We start from the raw sequence: 24,243 nt of genomic DNA, 5'->3' as shown, positions 1-24,243 counted from the left end.
TCAGAGCATGAGCAGCTCCTGGAGCCTCTGCTGGGCCTGGCAGGAACAGGCAGCGCTGTGAGGGATCCTGAGCCCCTCAGGAGCACCCTGGGAGCAGCTGCCATGGGCACTTCAGGTGTTCAGACATTCCCAGACAGTTCCTCCTTCCAGGTGAGCCTGGGATTGTCACCTGGAGCTGCTTTTCCTTGTGCAGTGGGACAGGAGGTCAGGGGAGCCTGAGAACTTGGATCCTTCATGGAACTGTCCCAGCACTGCGTGGCCCAGCCCAAACTGGGCACCAGGGTTCTGTCATGGCAAACATCCCCCCGAGAGGTGCCCAGCGTGGAGCTGCAGGCTGGGGGCTGCAGGCCTGGAGGAGGAGGAGGAGGTAGCTGCAAGGACATCACGCTGTCACCAGCATCTTCCATGGGTGGGGATGGTCACTGCCCCAGTCACCCCCTCCCAGCCCATGTGCAATGTCCAGAGAAGTGAAGCTGGGAGGGAGATGGGCCAGGAGGCAGTGCCAAGAGCCACGGTGGGATCTCCATCATGGACACCCCACCTCAGCCAGCCCTGGTCCAGCCACGGTGGGATCTCCATCATGGACACCCCACCTCAGCCAGCCCTGGTCCAGCCACGGTGGGATCTCCATCATGGACACTCCACCTCAGCCAGCCCTGGTCCAGCCGTGGTGGGATCTCCATCATGGACACCCCACCTCAACCAGCCCTGGTCCAGTCATGGTGGGATCTCCATCATGGAAACCCCACCTCAACCAGCCCTGGTCCAGCTGTGTACCAATGTCCCCTCTCACCCCACCACTACAGTTTGTGTGCTGAATACAAATTTTGTCTTACAAAAATAGTCCTCTGGTATCAAAAGGGTTACTAAAACAAGAGCCCTGTGGCCACAGCAGTGCAAATCAGGAGAGCCAGCTCAGGAAAGGGGTCAGGGATTGTCCCAGGTGTCCCACGTGTCCTGGGACTGTCACTTCTTTGAGGAGGAGGTTGACTGAGCTTTGATGGCTGGGACTGGCCTGGAGCAAGAGGAAAGATAAAGAAGATAACAGGTTTGAGCGCAGGCAGCAGACACCCACCAGCCCCAGCACCCCTCCCCAGGTCAGGAATTTCTCCAGGGACACAGTCTGGCTGTCAAGAGTGGGTCCCCTGAGGCTCCCTGCCCCACACCCAGAGCAGTCAGCAGTGCAGGAGAGCTGGGAGCACCAGTGGCACTGTCAAGGCTTTATCCCCCAACTCCAAACAAACCCCACATCCTCATCTCCTGGGACACAGGGGCCCTGTTGCAGTTCCCAGAGGAACCAGTCCTGCTCATCCAGGAGCCCGTGGGAAGGTGGATGGGTCCCCATTTCCCAGCCCAGCACAGGGGTCTGTGAATGTCCTCACTCACCTTTGAGGTGGCATCGGTCTGCAGGAGGGAAAGATGAGAGAGCATCAGCATCCATCCCTGCACTCCCTTATCCCCAACAGTCCTCATACCCAGCATCCACCCCAGCATTCCCTCATCCCCATTGTCCATCCCTGCACTCCCTCATCCCTGCACTCCCTCCTCCCCAGCAGTCCCACAGCTCCCCCCAGGCCAGGGGCACTCCCAAGGGCTGGCACTCCCTCCCTCCCTCCCTGGCACCTTCCAACCCCACCCTGGTCCCCCCTTGGCCACCCCATGGACCTGCTGCAGCCCTTTGGGGCGTCCCTCCCTTGGAACCCCCGTGCCCCTCCCTCGGGTCCCTCCCGCGCCCCACAGCCAGAGCCCAGCTCTGGGTACCCCCAGCTGCCCCCACTCACTTTATTGGCCTCGTGGCAGAGCTGGAGGTGCTGGTGCTGGGCACCCTGGGGTTGCTGGGGGGGACCATGACCAGCAGGGTCTGTCCGGGGGCAGGGGGCAGCTCCTTGGCCAGGAGGGGGCTGCCCGGCAGCGGCCGGCGCGGGGCTCCGTGCTTGGGGGGCACCTGGCATCAGAGGGCACAGACAGAGCCCTTAGGGGCAGCCAGGGAGCCCCACAAACCTCCCTCCCCCTGCAGAGGTGAGAGCCTTCAAAGCACAGAACAACACCCAAAAACCCCTAAAGCACCCTCAGGTGTGATGGGGCTCCTGCAATGTCAGCCCAGGTGCAGCCTCAGGGGGCTGGGACAGATCCTAAACAGAGCCCAGCCCAGCCCAGCCCAGAGAGGCCAGGAGCTCACCTGGGTCTGGGAGGGACACAGCTCACCTGTGGGGTCACCTGTGGGGTCACCTGGGTCTGGGGGGGGACATAGCTCACCTGTGGGGTCACTGAGCACAGTTCACCTGTGTCCCCCCATCAGATCTCACCTGTGGGCTCCTGACAGGGCTGCAGGGCAGAGCTCACCTGTCTCCCTGAGCAGATCTCACCTGTGGGGTCCCCAATGGGAGCTCCCCTGTGTCCCCCCCCATCAGATCTCACCTGTGGGCTCCTGATGGGGCTGCAGGGCAGAGCTCACCTGTGGGGTCCCCCAGCACACCTCACCTGTGTCTCCCCCATCAGATCTCACCTGTGGGCTCCTGACGGGGCTGCAGGGCAGAGCTCACCTGTGGGGTCCCCCAGCACACCTCACCTGTGTCCCCCCCCTATCAGAGCTCACCTGTGGGCTCCTGATGGGGCTGCAGGGCAGAGCTCACCTGTGGGGTCCCCCAGCACACCTCACCTGTGTCCCCCTATCAGAGCTCACCTGTGTCCCCCCCCTGTCAGAGCTCACCTGTGGGCTCCTGACGGGGCTGCAGGGCAGAGGTTTCCTGGGCGGCGGCAGCTTGGCCTGGGGGGCGCCGCCGGCCTTGGCGGGGCCCGGGGGGGATTTGGCGGCCGGGGGCGGGGGCCGGGCGGGTCGGGGGTCCCTGGGCCGGGGGGGGATGCCCAGGGGGGCTGGGCGAAGCGGGTGCACCACGTTGATGGGCTGGGAGCCGGGCTGGGCAGCACCAGGCCGGGGCAGGAATGCGCTCCGAGAGCCCTGAGAGAGGGAGAGAGGGAAAAAGGAGAGAAAAGCGCAATGGATGGGGGAGCATCCTTGGGGTACCTGCTCCAGGTGCTACACAGCAGCTGTGTCCCCGAGCCCTGGGCTCCAGGGGGCTGCAGGAGGAGCTCTGGACACCTCTTGGGTCCAGCACTGTCACCAGCCCAGCCAAACGCTGAGCATGGTCAGTGCTGAACCTGGCAGTGCTGATGGGTGGGTTTGATGGGCGTGGAGATGGACATTGGAGGGCATCTCCAGCCTTCCTGAGCCTGTGATTCTGGGTTTGCTCCCCACCAACCCCATGGGAACACACAGGGGTGAGAAAGGGGCTGGAGACCAGAGCAGGGTCAGCTCTGCTGAATGCACACCAATTTCCAGCAGGCGGGACACACCACCCAAAAAAACCTGAATTCTTCCTGAATTCAGCCCTGGTGCCCAAAAAGCACCAATGCAAGTTCAAAGTTAAAAATTCACTGTTAAAAATAAAGTGTGGTACAGAATAAATAAAAGAACTGGAAAATGAGGGAATAGCCAAATGAAGGAACAACCAAAATCTGCAGCAGTGACCCAAGAAGGAAGAACAGGGCGCCATAAATCAAGCTACAAAGCCAAAGACCAACTTCGCTTGAATTTTGGGCTCATTAACATCAAAAAATACCCCCAACACAGGCTGTGATCGTCCCTCACTCCCATCTATCCCTTTTCCATATGGGAAGTTCCCCAGTGGAGGCTCCTGGTGATCACCAGGGGACTTTGAGCTCAACAAACTCAGTTTTAGGAGGGATGGGCACACCTGGCCATGGGCACACCTGGCCAGGGGCTCAGTGCAGACCTAGGGCAGGACCAGCACAGGACACCAGGGCTTGCCCAGTTCCTGGGAGCAGATGTGACACTCACAGGCTTCACATCCCAGCTGGGAATCCAACCTGGCAGCTGAGTTATCCCTGACTGAGCTATCACTCACTTTAGTGAGTTATCACTGACCCTAGTCAGTTATCCCTGACCCTACTGAGTTATCAGTGACCCTACTGAGTTATCACTGACCTTAGAGGGGTGGCTGGAGGCTGAAATGTTCCTCAGGGTGAAAGCAGCTTTGGCATGGGCACTGCTCGACTTCCGACCCACGGACTTGTTCCTGCTGGGAATTCGGGACACAGCAAAATAAAGCAACCAGGGGAGCACCGGCTGCCCCAAAAACGCTGCCCATCAGCTCCTGTATCAATTAACACCTTATTAACAGCCAGCCCTCACTGCTGGGCAGTAGGGATGGTCAGTGTGTGATGGGCAACAGGGATGGTCAGTGTGTGTGACAGGGATGGTCATTCTGTGACAGGGATGGTCAGTGTATGACAGGGATGGTCAGTATGTGACAGGGATGGTCATTCTGTGACAGGGATGGTCAGTGTGTGACAGGGATGGTCAGTGCTTGGAGCAGGGATGGTCCGTGTGTGTGACAGGGATGGTCAGTGTGTGACAGGGATGGTCATTCTGTGACAGGGATGGTCAGTGTGTGACAGGGATGGTCAGTGCTTGGAGCAGGGATGGTCCGTGTGTGTGACAGGGATGGTCAGTGTGTGACAGGGATGGTCAGTGTGTGACAAGGATGGTCAGTGTGTGATGGGCACCCTACAAGGAATGAGAATTCTCCTCGATTCCAGGCCACCTCCTCCCCTCCCTAGGACTGTCCTGCCCAGAGGACCATTGGTATCCTGGGCTCAGGAAATTGCTGAGAGCTCTGGGTTCCCCAGGTCAGTCTGTCCAGCCCCCAGAGCAGTCTCACACCACAGCAGGGGCTCTGGGTTCCCAGGACAGTCTGTCCAGCCCCAGAGCAGTCTCACACTGCAACAGGGGCTGTGCACCCCCAGCCCCTACCAGGCAGGGTGAAACCAGCCTAGGCTGCCCTGGGTGCAAGGAGGGAAGGGTTTGGGTGTGTGCCCACCTGCAGGCGCCGTGGGCCCGGACCCTGCTCTCCTGGATCCACCTGGCCAGCAGGGAGTTCTCCTGCCGGTACCAGTAGCAGATGCTGAGCGTCAGGGCGGGCAGCAGGAACAGCGAGATGACCACCAGGGCGATCAGGATGGACTCGTGGGCTGCCAGGGGAGCACGGGGGCCAGTGAGGAGCTGGGACAGCCAGCAGCCCCCAGCCCTGCTCGTGGTGACCCCATTGTCCATTGCTGGTCAGCAGAGCTGGCACATCCCTGCTGGTGCCACTCTGGGAAGGGACCTGCCCTCGATGGCCTCTGGTGGCAGTGGGTGCCACCAACAGCCAGAGCTGGACACACACTGTGGGGCTGCCTGCATGCCACAGACAACTTTATGAAAAAACCTTTCCTTAGGATTTTTCCTCCTGAGAAGCTGAGTGGCCTCAGGAACAAAATGTAAACATTGATTATCTGCTGCTGTGAAATGCAACAGGTGCATCTGTGATTGGCCCATGTTGGATGTTTGTAATTAATGGCCAATCACAAGGAGCTGGCTCAGGCTCTCTGTCCAAGCCACAAACCTTTGTTATAATTCTTGGCTATTCTATTCTTAGCCAGCCTTCTGATGAGAACCTTTTCTTCTATTCTTTTAGTACAGTTTTAATGTAATATATATCATAAAATAATAAATCAAGCCTTCTGAAACAGAGTCAGATCCACTGAGTCTCTTCCCTCATCCAAGAACCCCTGTGAACACTGTCACACCTGCACAGGCCCCTCTGGGAGCCCCCAGCCCTCCCTGGGCCCTGCTGCACTCAGGAGGACTCAGGACATGGGGACACACTCAGGGCACAGGGACAATTGTGACTCACCATGGTTCTGCACGGGGCCGCTGTCCACGCTGCCCCCCAGCCCCGGCTTCTCGCAGAACGGGGGGGCCCAGCCGGGCTCACAGTGACAGTTCTTGTTGCTGTTGCACACCTGGGGACAGAGCACAGGGCTGGCATGTGTGCAATGGGGGTCCACAGGGCAGCAATGGAGAGATGGTGACACAAGTCTGGGCTGAAGAAGCTTCACCCCTGACAATGCTCCCCCTTGGGCATCACAGAATCCTGGAATGGTTTGGGATCAGGGAAGGAGCTTAAATCCCATCCCATCCCACTATCCCAGGCTGCTCCCAGCCCCAGTGTCCAACCTGGTCTTGGGCACTGCCAGGGATCCAGGGACAGCCACAGCAAATCTGGGAATTCCAGCCCAGCCCCTGCCCACCCTGCCAGGGAACAATTCCCAATTCCTAATATCCCATCTCCAAATCTTCTTTCAGTTTGAAGCCATTCCCCCTGCTCCTGTCCCTATCTGCGCATGTAAAAAGTCACCCTCCCTCTTCTTTACAAGCCCCTTTTAGTGCTGGAAGGTGCCAGAAGGTCCCCCCAGAACCTGCTCATCCACAGGCTGAGCAACTGCAGCTCTGAGAGCCTGAGCCATGCTGGGCACAACAAAGGGTAGGTGTGGATGTTTTGGCTGTCATAAAAGGGTCAATCAGGTGTTTTATCTGTCACATCCAGAACCCAGCAGTGTCTGTTGCCCCATCTGACAGAGCCCTGCATGCACAGAGCTCAGACCTCTGTAACCTTTCAGCTTTGGAGAGCAGTGTGCCCTCCCCTCCCTGAGCTACTGCCCTGCCTTTCTGCTGTCCAGTTCTCCTTCCAGCTCTTGTTCTGCTCTCAGAGCTCAGACCTCTGTAACTGTTCAGCTCTGGAGAACAGCTTTCCTCCCATTCCCTGAGCTACTGCCCTGCCTTTCTGCTGTCCCACTTCTCCTTCCAGCTCTTGTTCAGCTCTCAGACCTCAGACCTCTGTAACCTCTGTAACCTGGAGAGCAGTGTCTCCTCTGTCCCTGAACGACTGCCCTGCCTTTCTGCTGTCCAGTTCTTCTTCCAGCTCTTGTTCTGCTCTCAGGGGGACCCTGCACCTGCTCTGAGCTCCAAACACTCTCCAGCTCAAACCAGACCCTGAGCCAAGCTTTGCAGATGGCCCTGACACCATAAACAATCCTGTTCCTCTCACTGGGACACGGCTGAGCAAAGGTCCCAGCCCTGCCTGGGACAGGTCTGAGAGGCACAAATCCCCTGGGTCCCAGGGCCCATCCCTGTGGCAGACCCTGGGGTGGCTCCCAGCCCCGTCCCTGATGCCAGGGGCTCCCAACAGTGCCCATCCCCATAGCAGACACTGGGGCTGGCTCCCTGGAGGTGCCAGCAGGTCCCATCCTCATGGCACACACTGGGGCTGGCTCCCAGCCCTCTCCTGATGCCAGGGGCTCCCTGCAGGTCCCATCCCCGTGGCAGACACTCCCAGCCCTCCCCTGGCACCAGGGGCTCCCAGCAGAGCTCACTCCGTGGCCGTGGCAGCGGGACACACACTTCTCCAGCTCAAACAGGGACGCGTTCTGGCACCGCCGGTCCTTGCACACCTGGGGGGACACATGAGAGGCTGAGGTCACACAGGGACCCGGACAGGGACAGCTGGGGGGGCTCCAGAGGGTTGGAGTGCTGGAAAATGCAGGTGGTGAAATCACATGATTCCAGCCAAGGGATTCCACTCCCACCCCCTCCACACAGACCTCTGCCATCTCCTGGAGAAACCATTTCCATTTGGCCCCAAAACCAAGAGAAACCATTTCCCATTTGGCCCCAAAACCAAGGGAAATCATTTCCCAATTGGCCCCAAAACCAAGAGAAACCATTTCCATTTGGCACCAAAACCAAGGGAAAACATTTCCCATTTGGCCCGAAATTCCAGGCACTGGCCAGAATAAACAATGCTGCATTTCAAAACTAAAACTGGCCACATTTCCTCATGGAAATGTCACTGCTTTGGCCTCCCCAATGAAGATTTCACTGTTAAAATGCCAAGCAGGGAAGGCTGTGTCTCCACAGCCAGCCCTCTCTGGAACACATCCCTCCTGCCCTGGCCTCCAGCAGCCTCTGCCCTCTCTCAGCTCCACTGGCCCCCTCCAAAGCTCTTGGAGATGCAGGGGCTGCAGACAGCAATGCCCAGTTAGCACTGGATTTGTCACATGGATTCCTGGCAGAGATTTCCTGTTCCCTCTGGGAAACAATCTCTTCATAGGAGGAATCCTCAATCAAATCCTGGGGCAATTCCTGCTGGGGTTGCTCCACTCTGAACTGATTTGGTGAAGAAGTTTGGAGGGCAGAAAGAATGATTTGGTGGCCTAAACATGATTGAGCATCTGGTGATGCTCACAAATGCCCAGGGTGAGAAGAACCTGGTGGCCCACAAACACCTGGTGGCAGCAGTTGAGGTGATGCTGACACATCATCTACAGGTGTGGAAGGAACCACTGCAGGGCCTGGCTGTGACACAGGGAATGGCCATGTGCAGCCTGGAGCTGGGCCAGAGCCCAGAGCAGGTGTCCCTCAGCAGAGCCCCGGGCAGGAGGGGCACTCACCATGCCATCCCCACACTTGGTGCCCGTCAGCACCAGCCCTGGGTCAGACAGGTCCTCCTGGTCGTCCTTGGCGCTGTAGACGAAGGTGCCCCTGCATTTGACCTCGCGGCCCTTGAGGCGGATGGTGGTGTCGATGGACACCGTGTTGGTGCCCTGTGGCTTCTTGGCAGAGCTCTGGCACTGGATCTTCCCACACATGGCATCCCTGCAGCGGGCACAGCCAGGAGGAGATGGGACAGGGGGCAGTGGTGCCCCCTCAGCCCCCTAGCCCCACCATCCCACACCTGGGGGTCATTCCCATGGGGTTATGGCCATGCTGGAGAGGGTCAGTGGGTAAATCATGAACAGCACAGAAATGATGGAGGAAAACAGCCAGGGCAGGGGAGGGGAGGAGAGGCACTGACATCCCTGGGGTCACTGGGAACACAGAGGGCACAACTCCCTAAATGTGGCACTGGGACACAGAGAGCACAACTCCCTAAATGTGGCACTGAGACAACAGAGAGCACAACTCCCTAAATCTGGCACTGAGACAACAGAGAGCACAACTCCCTAAATCTGGCATTGGCTTTGATTTCCCAGCAGGCTGGGCTGGGAGCTGCTGGTGGTGGGACAGCAGAATCATAGGATTGAGGCTGGAAAACACCTCAAGAATCTCCAGGTCCCACCTCCCAGCAGCGGTGGGGACAGAGCCCAGGAGGGCCTGGTGGCTTCCTCAGGGACAAAACAGAGCCTAATTCCTGGGGGTAGGGCTGAGGCAGGGTCCTCCTAGTGGCATGGCAGGGATGGCAGGGGTACAGGAGGGACACAGAGCACCCAGTGCCAGCGCTGCGCCCACCTCTTGTCACACTTGACGTAGTGGCCCTGGCTGTCCTTGCCGCAGTTGCCGTAGGTGTTCCCTGCCATGTTCACGTCCTGGAAGCAGGCATCAGGGGCTGGCCACGCTCCTGCACACAGGGGAGAGCTCTGGGAACCCTGGCACAGGCAGGGACCTGCAGCAGGAGCAGCACGGGGAGAACACACCAGGGACAGCTCTCCTGGGGCTGCTGTTGTGGGTGCCAGGCCAGGGACAGGAGGAATGAACTTCCCCATTCTCTGCAGTCTTGTAGAGGATTTTGGTCACAGAGTGGTTTGGAAGAGACCTTAAACCCACCCAGTGCCACCCAGGGCAGGGACACCTCCGACTGTCCCAGGCTGCTCCAGCCCCAGTGTCCAGCCTAGCCTGGGACACTACCAGGGATACAGGGGCAGCCACAGCTGCTCTGAGCACCCTCCACCCCATTCCCAAGGATTTGGGGTTCAGAACTGTTCCCTGGCCATTGGTGTGGCTGTGCCAGGGCCCCCATGCAGCACCTGCAGCCCCCCGGGCACCCCAGGCTGGTGCTGCAGTGAGGGATGGGACTGACCTGGCCCCCAGAGCTGCACACACTGCTGCTGGTGGGTCATGCACATGAGGGGTGGGACTGACCTGGCCCCCAGAGCTGCACACACTGCTGCTGGTGGGTCATGCACATGCCGTTGCTGCAGTAGGCCTGGCCCTGGGCGCACGAGGAGCCGTCCAGCAGGTACACGTTGGGAGGGCAGTACGGGGACGCTCCCGTGCAGAACTCGGGCAGGTCACAGGAGCCAGCGGCCTCCCGGCACAGAGTCCCGGCCACCTTCAGCTGGGGGGACACGGGACAGAGTGGGGACAGGGGGCAGTGACACGGGGACAGAGTGGGGACAGAGTGGGGACAGAGTGGGGACAGGGGGCAGTGACATGGGGAGACCGGGGGGACACACACAGGCACACACTGGGGACAGGTGGCACTGACATGGGGGCACACTGGGGACAGGTGGCACTGACACGGGGACAGACTGGGGACAGGGGGCACTGACATGGGGGCACACTGGGGACAGGTGGCACTGACACGGGGACAGACTGGGCACAGGTGGCACTGACACGGGCACACACTGGGGACAGGCGGTGGCACAGGGTAGGCAGGCTGGGTCTCACCTTGCAGCTGTGGCAGCAGTCACCGTGGGCACACTGGGCCCCCTCCTTGAGCGTGCAGTTGTGAGCGTTGCAGCAGGGGTTGGTGCATTCCTGTGGGGAGCACAGAGCTCCATGGGCTGGGGCTCCATCCCTGCCCCAGCACTGCCCCAGCCCCTGCCACACCCATCCATGGGCTGGGGCTCCATCCCTGCCCCATTGCTGCCCCCAGTCCCTGCCACACCCATCCATGGGCTGGGGCTCCATCCCTGCCCCAGCACTGCCCCAGCCCCTGCCACACCCATCCATGGGCTGGGGCTCCATCCCTGCCCCATTGCTGCCCCCAGTCCCTGCCACACCCATCCATGGGCTGGGGCTCCATCCTTTCCCCAGCGCTGCCCCCAGTCCCTGCCACACCCATCCCAGAGCACCCTGCTCATACTGCAATGGGGAAACTGAGGCACAGAGGGCAGGGGAGAGAATGGGCACTCAGGGGAAAGTCAGGACTGGGATAGATGGATTCAGGAAGGTGGGACTAGGAAAAGCCCTTGGGATGGAGTCCCTGTGATGACAGCAAACCCTTCCCTTGGAAATGCCCTCTGCAGGAATTCCCTCAGCTGAGGAGGGCTGTCACAGACATCTTTTATGAAAAATCTTTTCTTTAGGATTTTTCCTCCTGAGAAGCTGAGAGGCCTCAGGAACAAAATGTAAACATTGATTATCTGCTGCTGTGGAATGCAACAGGTGCATCTGTGATTGGCCCATGTTGGTTGTTTTTGATTAATGGCCAATCACTGTCAGCTGGCTTGGACTCTCTGTCTGAGCCACAAACTTTTGTTATCATTCTTTCCTATTCTATTCTTAGCCAGCCTTCTGATGAAATCCTTTCTTCTATTCTTTTAGTACAGTTTTAATGTAATATATATAATGAAATAATAAATCAGCCTTCTGAAACATGGAGTCAGATCCTCATCTCTTCGCTCATCCTGGGACCCCTGTGAACACTGTCACAGAGGACCCCTCTGTCCTTCCAGCTCCTACAAGGGTCACTCTGTCCTTCCGCCTCCCAGGAGGACCCCCTGTCCCCCCACATCCCACAAAGGACTCCCTGTCCCCACCATGTCCCACAAGGCCCCCCTGTACCTCCACCTCGCCGCAGTCACAGTCCTCTCCCTCCTCACGGAAGCCGTTGCCACATTTGCGTGCCACCACCAGGTCCTTGGTGTCGGGCAGGTTGAAGAGGCACATTCCCCCTCCCTTCTGGAAGTAGCTCTCCAGCTGCCTCCTGCTGCACGAGCTGAACACCCGCGGGAAGGGGTGCCTGGGGGGACACAGGGGAGCAGGGCCAGAGGAGGTGGGGAATGGTGAGAAATGGGAATTCAGCACATGGACAACTGGCACAAACTGGCACAGACCCTCCCCAGAGCAGATCCCCATTGCTCAGTGACCCAGGTGAGACTGAGCGGAAATTCTCCAGAGTAGAAATCCATTTTGATTTAGGTGAAATGTACATTTTTGAGTCTGTGGCTAGAAAACAGAGCTATGTAGCCTGACTGCAAGGCCTAGGCTCAGAAAAACTGCTTCAGGGAAAGACAGAGATGAGACAGAGAGTGATAAAAAAAGACAGAGAGACTGCTGTGAGAGCAGGTCAACCTGACCTAGGAATTCTTTCTGATAAAGAAGAACTAGCGGCAAATGTCACGCGAAATTCATAAAAATGAATATGCATGAACCTATTGTGAAATTGTATGCATATGTATCTGAGAGGGGGATAAAAAGGGACCTGAAGTTCCCAGAAGTACCCATGTCATTTTGAAGAGAATGATTCCCACATGCCTCCAGCACATACCAGCTTTACAATTTTCACAAAAGTTGTGGAGTTTTGTTTATCCCCACAAAACAGTGTCACCTCTGCCCTGGGACACCACAGACACCCCCAGGGCAGGTCCCCATGCCTGCAGGGCCCTCTGCTCCCACTCAAACCCCTTCCTGTTCTAACTGATGCCAGCCCAGCACTGCTGCAGGTATCACCTCTGTGCCCTGGGACACCAGAGACACCCCTGAGCCACAGCAAACCCTTTCCTGTGCTCACTGCTGCCAGCCCAGCACTGCTGCAGGTGTCACCTCTGCCCTCAGCCACAGCAAACCCCTTCCTGTGCTCACTGAACCACACAGCAAACACCCACCTGGGCCCCACAGCTGAGATGGGTGAACATCACTAAAAGTTGAAGAAATACAGAAAAAAATACCAAAAACTACCCAGAGAGCAGCAAAAAATAAAACAGTCAGAGCCCACAGTGTGTAAGGAACTGAGGAACAGGAAAAACACTCATTTTCTACAGAACCTCTGAGCAAAGTTCTTCTGTAATTTCACCGTTTGCAGGGGTTTCAGTGGTTTATGAAGAAGGAAGCATTTCCTTCTTGAAAAACAGTTTCATTTCCCCTTAAAGCTGAAAGATATTTTCATACCAGGACATCTCATTCTCAAGATGACTCAAAGGACATTTTTTAAAACTGGTTTTGAAATCTCTTGAGCTGGAAGGAAACCTGTAAGAGCCTGCAGGTTATGGAGGCTGAGCAAATCAATGTACCCCACATGTATTTTATATATATTCATATACATGGCTGTGCAAACACAGCCACAAATGTGCTGTTCCCCACCACAATCCAGGCAGAGGTTAAATCCTGTGGGATCAACACCAGGGTCTGGCAGCCCTGAAAGCACAACTGGGGTCTCACTGTTCCTTCCTTGTTGGAAGAGCAGGTGGGTTCAAACACAGGGAATGAACAGCTGAATAAACCCTGCTTTCCCTCAGGGCAGGGACATCTGGGATGAGACATCCTCAGGAGGGGGAGAAGGGCTGGAAAGGAAACTGGCACCAACCCCATGGATTGTGAAACCCACCCAGTGCCACCCTACCATGGCAGGGACACTTCCCACTGTCCCAGAGTGCTCCAGGCCCAATGTCCAACCTGGCCTTGGGCACTGCCAGGGATCCAGGGGCAGCCACAGCAAATCTGGCAATTCCAGCCCAGCCCCTGCCCACCCTCCCAGCCAGCAATTCCTTGCCAAGATCCCAGCCCAATCTCCCCTTTCCCAGTGGGAGCCATTCCCTGGCTCCTGTCCCTGCAGGCCTTGTCCCCAGTCCCTCTGCAGCTCTCCTGGAGCCCCTGCAGGCCCTGCCAGGGGCTCTGAGCTCTGCCTGGAGCCTTCCCTTCTCCAGGGGAACATTCCCAGCTCTGCCAGCCTGGCTCCAGAGCAGAGGTGACAACATTCCCTGCCTGCACCCAGCACCATGGCCTGGGGACACATCCAGGGCACTGGGGACACACCCAGGACACATCTATGGCTCTGGGGCCACATCCCAGGCCCAGCAGCACTCACCCGGTGGCGGCGGCCATGACGCAGCCGCCCTGCTCAGGGGTGGCCTCGGTGCAGCAGCCCGGGCTGTCGTGCACCAGGCCGAAGTTGTGGCCGATCTCGTGTGCCATGGTGGCTGCGGCGCCGATGGGCTGCTCCGCGTGGTCCTGAGGGAGGGGACGGGACGTGTCACCAGGGCCACCAGCACTGAGGGACAGGGTCACCCACAGCGAGGGACAGGGTCACCCACAGCCAGGAAGGGACGTGTCACCAGGGCCAGCAGCGAGGGACAGGGTCACCCACAGCAGGGAATGGGGCTGGGCACGGGAGGGAACACTCTGCCCTGCAGGAGGAGAGGTTGGAGGAAGGTTGGTGGCACAAGTGGGGCTTGGTCTCCTGATATTCCCCTGTGGGGCTGGTAGGAAGCTCTTGGCTGGGGCCAGCTGCTCAAAACCCGGGGCACATCCCAAAACCCAGAAACTTGTGTGTCCCCCACCACCCTGTCCAGGGATCACAGGGTGTGATCCCAGGGATCACAGGTCACCAAGGCCACCCTATCATGCCCAGGACCACCATCAGGAGGAGCAGAAGGGATCTGGGCAGAGATGGGGGCAGAAATCCAGAGCAGAGGCAGGGACAGGCAGGGGCTCTCCAGCCCGAGGGACAGGAGCAGCACAGGAGATCCTAGTGGTGTGCCAGCTGGGAGCTGGGAGTGGGAGACCTTCAGAAGCCCCTTCTCACCCTCTGTGCCCCTGGCCAGCATCTGAGGGGTCAGGAGCCACAACATCACCCCTCACCTTCAGGCTGCCCCCCAGGTCAGGGGCTACAACATCAGCCCTCATTTTCAGGCTGCACCCCATGCCCAACTCAGGGGTGCTGGTCCAGCCTCAGGGGCTGCTCCTCCAACCCCAGGGAGATGTCCCTGGGCAGGGGTGGCCCAGGGACCCCAGCCCCCCTTACCACGCTGACCCCTCCGGAGTTGTCGGCGCTGCACATCCCCTCCAGCGGGGCCATCCCGATGGTGGTGCCCCCGAAGGTCTTCCCTCTGCCGGGCAGGAGAACGGGGCCAACTCAGCACTGGGGGCTCAGGAGTGCCCACCCTCAGCCAGGACCCCCTCCCAGCACCCCCAGCCCCAGACCCACGTCAGCAGCTGGGCGTTGTCGTGCTTCTTGCGCGCCCTCAGCGATTTCTTCCACTGCAGGAAGGCCCAGAGCGTGGCGTTGGCGTCGCTGCTCACTGCGCACTGGTCCCGCTCCGTCCACACCTCCAGCCCAATCAGGGCCACCTTGATGTTCAGCAGCCTGTAAAACTGCAGCAGGGCACAGGGGGAGGTGTGGGGGCTGCAATTCCCTGCACCCTCCCTCCCTCCCTGCTGTGAGGTGCCACTGGCTGGTGGGTTCTCGTGTTTCCTTGCGGCTGTGTGACCCCAGAGCACATCTGTCCCACACCCACCTGCAAGCATGGCTCCACAGGCACAGGTGGGGACAGTCAGGGGGGCACAATGACATTCAGTGACAACACCTCAGTGTGTCCCTTCGTTGCCAAAAATTACCCCAGGCAGGGGCCAGTGAATGTTCCCTGCTGAGCTCAGCCCTGGTGACATGGGGGCAGTCCCTGGGGCCACACATGGGCCTGGCAGGTCCCTCACCTTGTCCACGTAGTTTGCGATCTCCACGATGCGCTGCTTGGTGTGGCCCAGGTTGCGGTTCTGGTTCCTGTACTGGAGACAGGTGAGGATGGGGAGGCCCACGGGGTCAATCCCGAGCAGAGACAGAGAGGGACCCTGGTTTTCTGCCCCCCAGCGCTCACCAGGGTGTGATCAGCAACGATGAAGAGCTCCATGTACTTCATGGTCCTCCAGGCATCCCTCCTGGCCTGCAAGGCAGACACAGGGCTCAGCAAAGAGGAGCAGCCCTTGGCTCTGGGCACCCTGCAGACACCACAGAGCTGCTCAGGAGGGACAGCTCAGAGGGGAAACTGAGGCACAGGGTGACAGAGAACGTTTGGGTGGCTCCAAATGACCTCACGTCATATCCCCCATGATAGGATGCAGCACCAAGACCCAACCCAAGCATCCCCTGGGGTCTCCTGCCTAAATTCAAGCCACACAAGCCACCCACAGAGACCCTCTCACCCCACCTGCCTGCACGGCCTGCCCAGCTGCCAGGGACATGGGAGCTGTCAGCAGTGCTGAGAGCCCCTCCCAGCCCTCTGCCTGTCCCCAGACGGATCCTGAGTGGATTTACCCAAGTGGATTTACCCTTGAGAATTCACCTGCAAGGATTCACCCACGAGGATTCACCCAAGTGGATTTACCTGTGAGGTTTCACCTGTGAGGATTTACTCATGAGGATTCACAGTAAATTCACCCATAAGGATTCACCCATGAGGATTTACCCGAGTGGATTTGCCCAAGTGGATTCACCCGTGAGGATTCATGGTAAATTCACCTGTGAGGATTCTACCACAAGGATTTACCCATGAGGGTTCACCCAAGTGGATTCACCTGTGAGGATTTACCCATGAAGATTCACAGTAAATTCACCCGTGAGGATTTACCCAAGTGGATTTACCCAAGTGGATTCACCCGTGAGGATTCACCCGTGAGGATTCATGGTAAATTCACCTGTGAAGATTCACCCGTGAGGATTTACCCGTGAGGATTCACAGTAAATTCACCCGTGAGGATTCACCCAAGTGGATTTACCCAGGTGGATTTAGCCGTGAGAATTCACCCATGAGGATTCATGGTAAATTCACCTGTGAAGATTCACCCATGAGGATTCACCCATGAGGATTCACAGTAAATTCACCCGTGAGGATTTACCTGAGCGGATTTACCCATGAAGATTTACCCATGAGGATTTACCCAACTGGATTCCCCCCTGAGGATTTACCCGTGTGTGCCGTGGCTGGAAGAGCCGGGCCATGCCAGCCACGGTGCTCGCCAGGTGCTGGCCATGCCCGCAGGTGCCCCCTGGCACGGGCAGGTGCTCTGCTCGCTGGAGGAGGTGCAGGCCGGGCTCGGGGGGCCCCAGGGGTCTCAGGTAGTAGCTGGTGTTGCTGCTCAGCACTATGAGGCCCCTGGAGATGGGAACAGCCCCGATGGTTCCTATGTTGCTTCCCCCTGGGCTGCCCCAGCCCCTGAGGCCCCACAAACTTGTGGCACATCAGCCTGGTCTGTACCCAAGCTGGGAGCAGGGACAAGAATCGGGAATCTCTGCTCAAACAGCCCCAGGACAAATAAACCCTGGGCACCCAAACCTCCCCCCTTCAGAGCACAGGCCAAAGCTTGGTCTGAGACAGCTGCTCTGGGGTGCAGGGACCTGCCCCTCCAGGGATAGAATTCCTGGGAATAAGCTCATACTGCCAGGAATATGGTCCCTGCCCAGTCTGCTCAGTCCTGGGGTTGGGGGAAGGGTGGGAGAAGGAGGAAGGACAAGATGGGAGCCATGGGAAAATCAGCCCATGAAGCATTTGGAGCTGGGCTTGCAGGAGCATTGGTGCTGCTTGGGTGGTCCCAAAGGGGATCCCTGCAGAGAGAGGGAGCAGTGGATCCATCCCACCTTTGTCAGCTCCTCAATCCACCGACCCTGTGTTTCTCCAACTCTGATTCCCCCATACCCTATTCCTTCCTCCATTCCCTACTCCTTCCTCCATTCCCTACTCCTTCCTCCATTCCCTATTCCCCCATTCCCTGTTCCCCTATTCCCCATTCCCTATTCTCTGTTCCCCCATTCCCCCATTCCCCCATTCCCCATTCCCTATACCCCCATTTCCCGTTCCCCCATTCCCATCCCCCATTTCCCATTCCCCATTCCCCCATACTGTATTCCCCATTCCCCCATTCCCCATTCCCTGTTCCCCCGTTCCTCCATTCCCATTCCCCAATACCGTATTCCCTGTTCCCTTATTCCCCATTCCTGTTCCCCCATACCATATTCCCCCATTCCTATTCCCCATTTCCCCATTCCCATTGACATTCCCCATTCCCATTCCCCCATACCGTATTCCCCATTCCCATTCCCCCATACCGTATTCCTGAGCAGGTGCTGAGCACGACCCAGGAGTGGCGGTGGCCGCGGACGTGCCCATGGTAGTGGCAGTGCTCCTGGAGAGAGACAGGGGGACCTTCCTCAGTGGGCTGGGAGCAGCAGCCCGAAGGCTGCTCCCAGAAAAGCACCCCTTTTCCATTGCCCCTTTTCCATCTCCCCATTTCCATCTCTCCTTTTCCATCTCCCCATTTCCATCTCCCCACTTCCATTTCCCATCTCTTTTCCCAGCCAGGCGAGCGCTGTTCCCTGCACCGGGAATGGGAATGGAACGGGGTCAGCCCGGGACAGAGCCGGGACAGAGCCCGGCGCCCGGCGCGGCGCTGGAACGGTGACAGAAGGCGGTGGGGCCATGGGAGGGAGGGCCCTGCCCTGCTGTGTTTGTGTCCCGGGGCGCTGTCCCGGGGCCCGGAGCCGCAGCAGCCGAACGCTCTCGCATTCCCGCTGCCGTCGGGGAATCTCGGCTCCATCCGAACCCCGAAACCCAGAGGGGATCGCCCCGAGTCTCTATCCGAACCCAGAAACCCAGAGGGGATCGCCCCGCGGCTCCATCCGAACCCCGAAACCCAGAGGGGAGCGCCCTGCACCCACCGTGTGGTTGGGGGTGACCGTCACGGGCTGGCCCTGCTCGCTGTAGTGCGTCTCCGTGTAGCCCGGAGCCAGCAGCCTGCGGGGACACAGCGGGGACAGTGGGCAGCGGCTCCGGGGCTGCCGCCACAGCAACGCACTGAGCCCCTGAGCCTGGGCCATCCACACATCCCCTGAGCCCCCTGAGCCATCCACATGTCCCCCTAAGCCCCCTGAGCCATCCCCACATCCCCTGAGCCCCCCGAGCCCCCTGAAGCATCCACACATCCTCTGAGCCATCCACATATCCCCCTGCGCCCCCTGAGCCCCCTGAGCCTTCCATATATCCCCCTGAGCCCCTTGAACCCCCTGAGCCACCCACACATCCCCTGAGCCCCCTGAACCAGGCTGGGCCATCCAGAAGAAGAAGAAGAAAAAGAAGAAAAAGAAAAAAAAAATTAAAAAAAAAAAGAAAAAGAAAAAGAAGAAAAAGAAGAAAAAGAAGAAGAAGAAGAAGAAAAAGAAGAAAAAGAAGAAAAAGAAGAAAAAGAAGAAAAAGAAGAAAGACAGGTTTTCCTGCATTGCCCAGATCTGTGTGACCTTGCCCAGATTCAAGAGTGATGGGTATCTGCTGGAAGGCTGCAGTGCCCTGGGGATGGCAGGTCACCCTGGGGGTGGCAGGTCCCTGTGGGAATGGCAGGTCACCCCGGGCTGGCAGGTCCCTGTGGAAGGGCAGCACGCCTGCAGGGGCTCAGCCATCCAGAGAAGGACAAATGGGGCCAGGTTTTCCCCTGCTCTCAGTTCAGACTCATTTTTGGGGTTTGGCCCCATCCCAAAAGTTAAATTCTGCAGAGAAAATAAAGCAGCACTCCCAGAATAGCTCCCCTGCCTCTCCCTTTCTGCTTTCAGCCAGCCTGGCCCCAGAAATGTCACTGTGGGCACAGCTGTGGCTCCCCACAGCCTGTCCGTGGGTGCCTGGCAGCAGGGACTGCAGCCACAGCCCAGACAGCAGTCACAGCTCAGCCTGCCTCCTGCCAGGGACACTGGGTGGCTGCCAAGGCAGGGCCTGGCCAGCCTGGGGACAAGGGGACATGGGGACAGGGATAGGACAGCTGGGCTGGGGACACGGGAATGGCAAATCCTCCTGCCATGGCCAGGGAATGGACTGGGATGGCTGAGCCAGGCACACCCCGGGCTGGCCCCACAGCAGGGATGTGCCCTCCAGGCAGGGAGGGCAGGGAGGGCAGGACCAGCCTGCTCCACCAAGCAGGGTGAGGAAAACGCCCCGGGATGCTCCTGGGGACCGAGCAGAGCTCCCAGTGGCAGGAGGAAGGTCTGAGGCCAAACCCAGCTCACAGGGCCAGGGGCTCGCTCACAGGGCTGAGGCAGCAGTTTGGATGTCCCCACACTGTGTCCCCATGCTGTGTCCCCACAATGTCCCCACTCTGTGTGTACCGCCAGGGCAGTTTGGATATACTGTCCCCACGCTGTGTCCCCACTCTGTGTACACCCCTAGGGCAGTTTGGATGTCCCTACGCTGTCTCAATGCTGTGTCCCCACACTGCGTCCCCACAATGTTCCCACAGCCACTCTGGGGTGCTTTGGGTGCTCGGACTGCTCTGGGTTCTCAGGTGTCCTTTGTGCCACTGTCCCCCAGCTCACCCAGAGCTCACCCTCCTGCCCTGCCAGAGCCCCCAGAGCCCCCAGAGCTGCCCCTGTCCCTCCTGCTCCTCTCCAGAGCCCCAAGGCTGCCCCTGTCCCCCCTGCCCTGCCAGAGCCCCCAGGGCTGCCCCTGTCCCTCCTGCCCATCTCCAGAGGGCACAGTGGCACAACGAGGGGCACAGGGGACACCCCAAGGTGGCCAGGCCTGGAGCACCAGCCAGACACGAGGCCAAGCTCTGCTCATCACATTTCATCCCCCACCACCAACCCCCCTGCCCACAGCCCTCAGATGGGCAGAGGGACCCCCAGTTCCTCTTCTTGCACACCAGGAGCTGTCACTGGGGCCCTGGGGACACCATGGGGCTGGGTTTGTGCCCACCAGCAGCAGGAAGGGCTCAGCTCTGCCCTGCTCAGCACGGGACACAAACCCACCAAGGGACAGAGAACTGGGGCTGCCCCAACCCTGGCAGTGTCCCCAGCCCTGAACAGGGCCTGGAGCAGCCTGGGCTGGTGGCAGGTGTCCCTGCCATGGCAGGGGTGGCACTGCATCTCCAACGTCCCTTCCAGCCCAAGCCACTCTGGGGTTCTGGGGCTCTGTAAAATGCCACGAGGTCTCAGGCAGAGGGACAAGGAGGGCAGGACAGGACAGATGGACACAAGTCCTGTCCATGTCCCAGGGGAGGGGAGTGTCCTTGTCCCAGGCTGGATGAGTGTCACAGGGCACAGGGGACAGGTGCTGCTGCCATCTGCATCCAAACTGACCCAGAGAAGGAGCCCAAAGGAGGTGACCAAGGAGGCAAAAGGAGCATTCCAGCCCAAATGGAGCCAAAGTGACCCAGAGCAAGAGCCCAAAGGAGGTGACCAAGGTGGCAAAAGGAGCATTCCAGCCCAAATGGAACCAAAGTGACCCAGAGAAGGAACCCAAAGGAGGTGACCAGCTGAGTGAGTGTCACAGGGCACAGGGGACAGGTGCTGCTGCCAACTGCATCCAAACTGACCCAGAGAAGGAGCCCAAAGGAGGTGACCAAGGAGGCAACAGGAGCATTCCAGCCCAAGTGGAGCCACACAGGGCTGTCCCTTCCCCTGCTGGCCACAACCCTGCCAGCCCAGGCGGGTCCCTGGCAGAGTGCCCCGTGTCCCCTCCCCAGCCCAGGCGGGTCCCTGGCAGGGTGCCCTGTGCCCCCTCCCCATTCCCAGCCCCACACTCACTGGTTCCTCTCCAGCACCAGCACCAGCTCTCTGCCCTCAGCTGTCACAGCCACCTCTGCCCGGGCAGGAGCCCCCACCTGCAAGGAAAGGAGGGATGCGCTCAGACAAGGTCCCTGTGCCCAGAACCTTCCTCTGCTCCAGCTCCAGGTGCATCCCGGCCTCTCCATCCTGGGGAAGGGGATCTCCCTGAACTCCCAGCAGGGATAACAGGGAGTCACAGGAGGGATAACAGAGGATTTACAGGAGACTGAGGGGTGAGGCAGCAGACCCCAGCTCTGTTGGCAGCTCCCCCAGGGAAAGGCAGAACAGGGTGGCCCCAGGATGAGGAGCAGCACCAGGAGCACCCTGAGCATGGTCTCTGTGTGCTCCATCCCACCTCAGCTCTGCCCCACTGCAGGGGCTGATCCAGGGAAGGGCCCTCAGCCCTGGGAGGGACATCAGTACCCTGGGGGGATGGAAATCACCACCAAGGCCCCCCTGGGCACCGGATGAGGGCCGTTAAAAATACCTCAGAGCAGCAGCACAGAAAGGAAACAGTGACTCAGCTTCCCCAGGATGCCGGTGCCTTTACTCATTCTTTACTCATTCCCTCTCTTCGGAGGGTGTTGGACGGGAACCTGGCTCTGGAGCCAGCCCAGCTGTGTGTGACAGGAGGGGCCAGAGCCCACAGTGCTGCCCTTTCCTGTGTCCCCACACTCTCCCCAGCTCTGAGGACACTGAAAGCATGGCCCTGCCTGCTGCCCATGGCCTGGACTGTCCCTGGGCTCTGAGGTCCCCCTCAGTCTGTCCCTGGGCTCTGGGGTCCCCCTCAGTCTGTCCCAGTCCATGGAGCACACAGGGAGCCCAGCAGGCTGCCAGCCCACAGGACCCCATCACTGCCATGGCCATGGGCCTGGCCAGCTCTTCCTGGCCCTGGAAGGAAAGGGGACAGAGGAAGGAGCCATCCCTGGCCCTGGAAGGAAAGGGGACAGAGGAAGGAGCCATCCCTGGCTCTGGAAGGAAAGGGAACAGAGGAAGGAGCCGTCCCCACAAGGCCTCAGCTCTGGCTGCCCTTGGCATCCCATCCCTGCAGCTGGAACACAGGAACGCAGCAGGGAGGGGCAGAGCTGGGTGATTCACGCCCGGGATGAAGCAGAGGTTAAATCCCGATTCCCTAATTCCTGTGGAGTTGGATTCCCTGTGGATTCCCCAATTCCTGTGGAGTTGGATTCCCTGTGGATTCCCCAATTCCTGTGGAGTTGGCTGTGCTGTTGCTCCTCCAGCCCAGGCCCCCTGCCCTGGCTATGGGGGACACCAGGGGAGCCCCAGGGGAGCCTGTCCTGAGCTCGGGACAGAGGGACAAAGGGACAGAGGGACAGAGGGACAAAGGGATAAAGCATTTGGGTGCAGAGCAGCAGGGTGCCGGCACCGCTGCCCCCGGGCTGTGGGGTCTGTAGTGCCAGGGGGTCTGTACTGCCGGGGGGGGGGCTGTTCCTGCACACCCACCCCGAGGGCAGCCCCGGGCCGGGCCATCCCGGACAGTGCTCAGGCTGCTCAGGGTGCCCTCCGAGGAGCCCCCGCGATGAGCTCCGGGTCCACAGGGCAGCGAGGTGCTGCTCCTGCCGGGCGGGATGGGGGGGATGGAGCCGGGAGGGAGCCGGGGACGGGGATGAGGATGGAGCCGGGAATGGGGATGGAACGGAGATGGAGCCGGGATGGGGCGATGGAGCCGGGATGAATCCAGGATGCAGGGCTGGAGCCGGGAGCGGGGCTGGAGCCGGGACAGAGCTGGGAATGGGGCTGGAGCTGGGAACGGGGAAGGAGCCGGGATGGAGCTGAGAACAGCTTGAGCCGGCAATGGGGATAGAGTTGGGAATGGGGATGGAGCCGGGAGCAGGGCTGGAGCAGGGATGCGGCGATGGAGCCGGAATGCGGGGATGGGGCCGGGAATGGAGCAGGGAACAGGGCTGGAGCTGCAGTCGGGCTGGCTGAGCCCCCTCCGCCTCCGCCTCCCGCTCCATGTGCCCAGCTCCAAAAAAGGCGAGCAGCCCCGGCGCTGTCAGAACACAAACCCGTAGCACAGGGAGGCCCGGCCCCGGCACCTCCCGGCGGCTCCCCCGGCCCGGCCCGGCCCGACCCTGAACCGAGCGGGTCCCGGTGCCCGAACCGAGCGGGGCCCGGTGGGCAGCGGCTCCATCCCCGCTCGGCGGCGCTGGGAACGGGCGGTATTTTTGGAACACGATCTTGTACAAACATCGCTCTCTGGCCAAACATGGTCTGTACATTTTTCTCGCCGTTTCCCTCCTTTCCCCCGCCTCTTGCCCTCCCTTTTTCTCTCCCCGTCTCTGATCTCCCCAGCACCCGCTCCCTGCAGCCCTCTCCTCCTCCTCCTCCCTCCCAGGTCCCGGCCGGCTCATTCCCGGTTTAGAATTCCCCAGCAATTACTCCCTGCCTCGCCTCCAGAGCCGTTACTGGCAGAATGTTCTTTCCCAGCTGCCGTCTTAAAGGGAACGTGCGTGTCCGGGTTATCCCAGCCCCGGCAGCTCCCATGCCATGCCATGCCATGCCATGCCATGCCATGCCATCCCATGCCATCCCATGCCATCCCATCTCATCCATCTCCTGGGGGCTGGAGAACAGACGGCTGCTGTGGGACATGTATCCCCTCCCCGGCAGGGATGCACCACAGGCTCTCCTCCCCCCGTGCCTCAGTTTCCCCTAGAGTTCCTGGAGGGGCAGCGGGGAGCAGGGAGGGATCCTGGTTCCAGCTGGGACAGCCCAGCTCAACTCCTGCAGGGATCAGCAGGGAATGTGGGCAGCACTGTGCCAGGCAGGAGCCCAGGCTCCCAGGGCAGGCAGGGTGCCTGCACTGATTGAACACTGCTCCTTGTGCCCCGGGCTGGCAGGGAGATGCCCTGGGGCTCCTGACAGGATCTGCACACTGGGAATGATCCAGGAGCAGCATCCTCCTGCCCTCCAGCATCCTCCTGGCCCCAGCTTCCTCCTGGCTCCAGCATCTTCCAGGTTCCAGTATCATCCTGGATTCCAGCATCATTCCAAGGCCCAGCATCCTCCAGGGCTCCAGCAT

The 24,243-nt window shown here is 59.7% G+C and overlaps 1 protein-coding gene across 1 annotated transcript in view; it reads right to left on the bottom strand.

The window, feature by feature from the left end:
• Positions 1 to 944: 944 nt before the first annotated feature.
• Positions 945 to 24,243, bottom strand: part of LOC128946866 (disintegrin and metalloproteinase domain-containing protein 33-like) — a 30,847-nt gene continuing 7,548 nt past the window's right edge. Inside the window, exons 3-25 of the mRNA XM_054290866.1 lie at positions 21,177 to 21,253; positions 18,330 to 18,405; positions 17,721 to 17,797; positions 16,584 to 16,770; positions 15,496 to 15,561; positions 15,335 to 15,406; positions 14,829 to 14,995; positions 14,646 to 14,730; positions 13,710 to 13,852; positions 11,468 to 11,645; positions 10,349 to 10,438; positions 9,821 to 10,016; positions 9,191 to 9,299; positions 8,353 to 8,557; positions 7,276 to 7,353; positions 5,757 to 5,865; positions 4,902 to 5,052; positions 4,007 to 4,100; positions 3,860 to 3,862; positions 2,711 to 2,959; positions 1,782 to 1,945; positions 1,387 to 1,404; positions 945 to 1,015 (exon numbers count right to left, since the gene is read on the bottom strand). Coding sequence (XP_054146841.1) covers positions 967 to 1,015; positions 1,387 to 1,404; positions 1,782 to 1,945; positions 2,711 to 2,959; positions 3,860 to 3,862; positions 4,007 to 4,100; positions 4,902 to 5,052; positions 5,757 to 5,865; positions 7,276 to 7,353; positions 8,353 to 8,557; positions 9,191 to 9,299; positions 9,821 to 10,016; positions 10,349 to 10,438; positions 11,468 to 11,645; positions 13,710 to 13,852; positions 14,646 to 14,730; positions 14,829 to 14,995; positions 15,335 to 15,406; positions 15,496 to 15,561; positions 16,584 to 16,770; positions 17,721 to 17,797; positions 18,330 to 18,405; positions 21,177 to 21,253 — 2,643 coding nt within the window. The 3' untranslated portion in view covers positions 945 to 966. The remainder of the gene's footprint in view (positions 1,016 to 1,386; positions 1,405 to 1,781; positions 1,946 to 2,710; positions 2,960 to 3,859; positions 3,863 to 4,006; positions 4,101 to 4,901; positions 5,053 to 5,756; positions 5,866 to 7,275; positions 7,354 to 8,352; positions 8,558 to 9,190; positions 9,300 to 9,820; positions 10,017 to 10,348; positions 10,439 to 11,467; positions 11,646 to 13,709; positions 13,853 to 14,645; positions 14,731 to 14,828; positions 14,996 to 15,334; positions 15,407 to 15,495; positions 15,562 to 16,583; positions 16,771 to 17,720; positions 17,798 to 18,329; positions 18,406 to 21,176; positions 21,254 to 24,243) is intronic.

This window comes from Melozone crissalis, unplaced genomic scaffold, assembly GCF_028551555.1.
Source record: "Melozone crissalis strain CALT ecotype California unplaced genomic scaffold, PUWL_Pcris_2 ptg000006l_1, whole genome shotgun sequence".
Taxonomy (NCBI): Eukaryota; Metazoa; Chordata; class Aves; order Passeriformes; family Passerellidae; genus Melozone; species Melozone crissalis.
The sequence above is the reverse complement of the archived record's forward strand: the minus strand, read 5'-3'. Positions and strand labels throughout refer to the sequence as shown.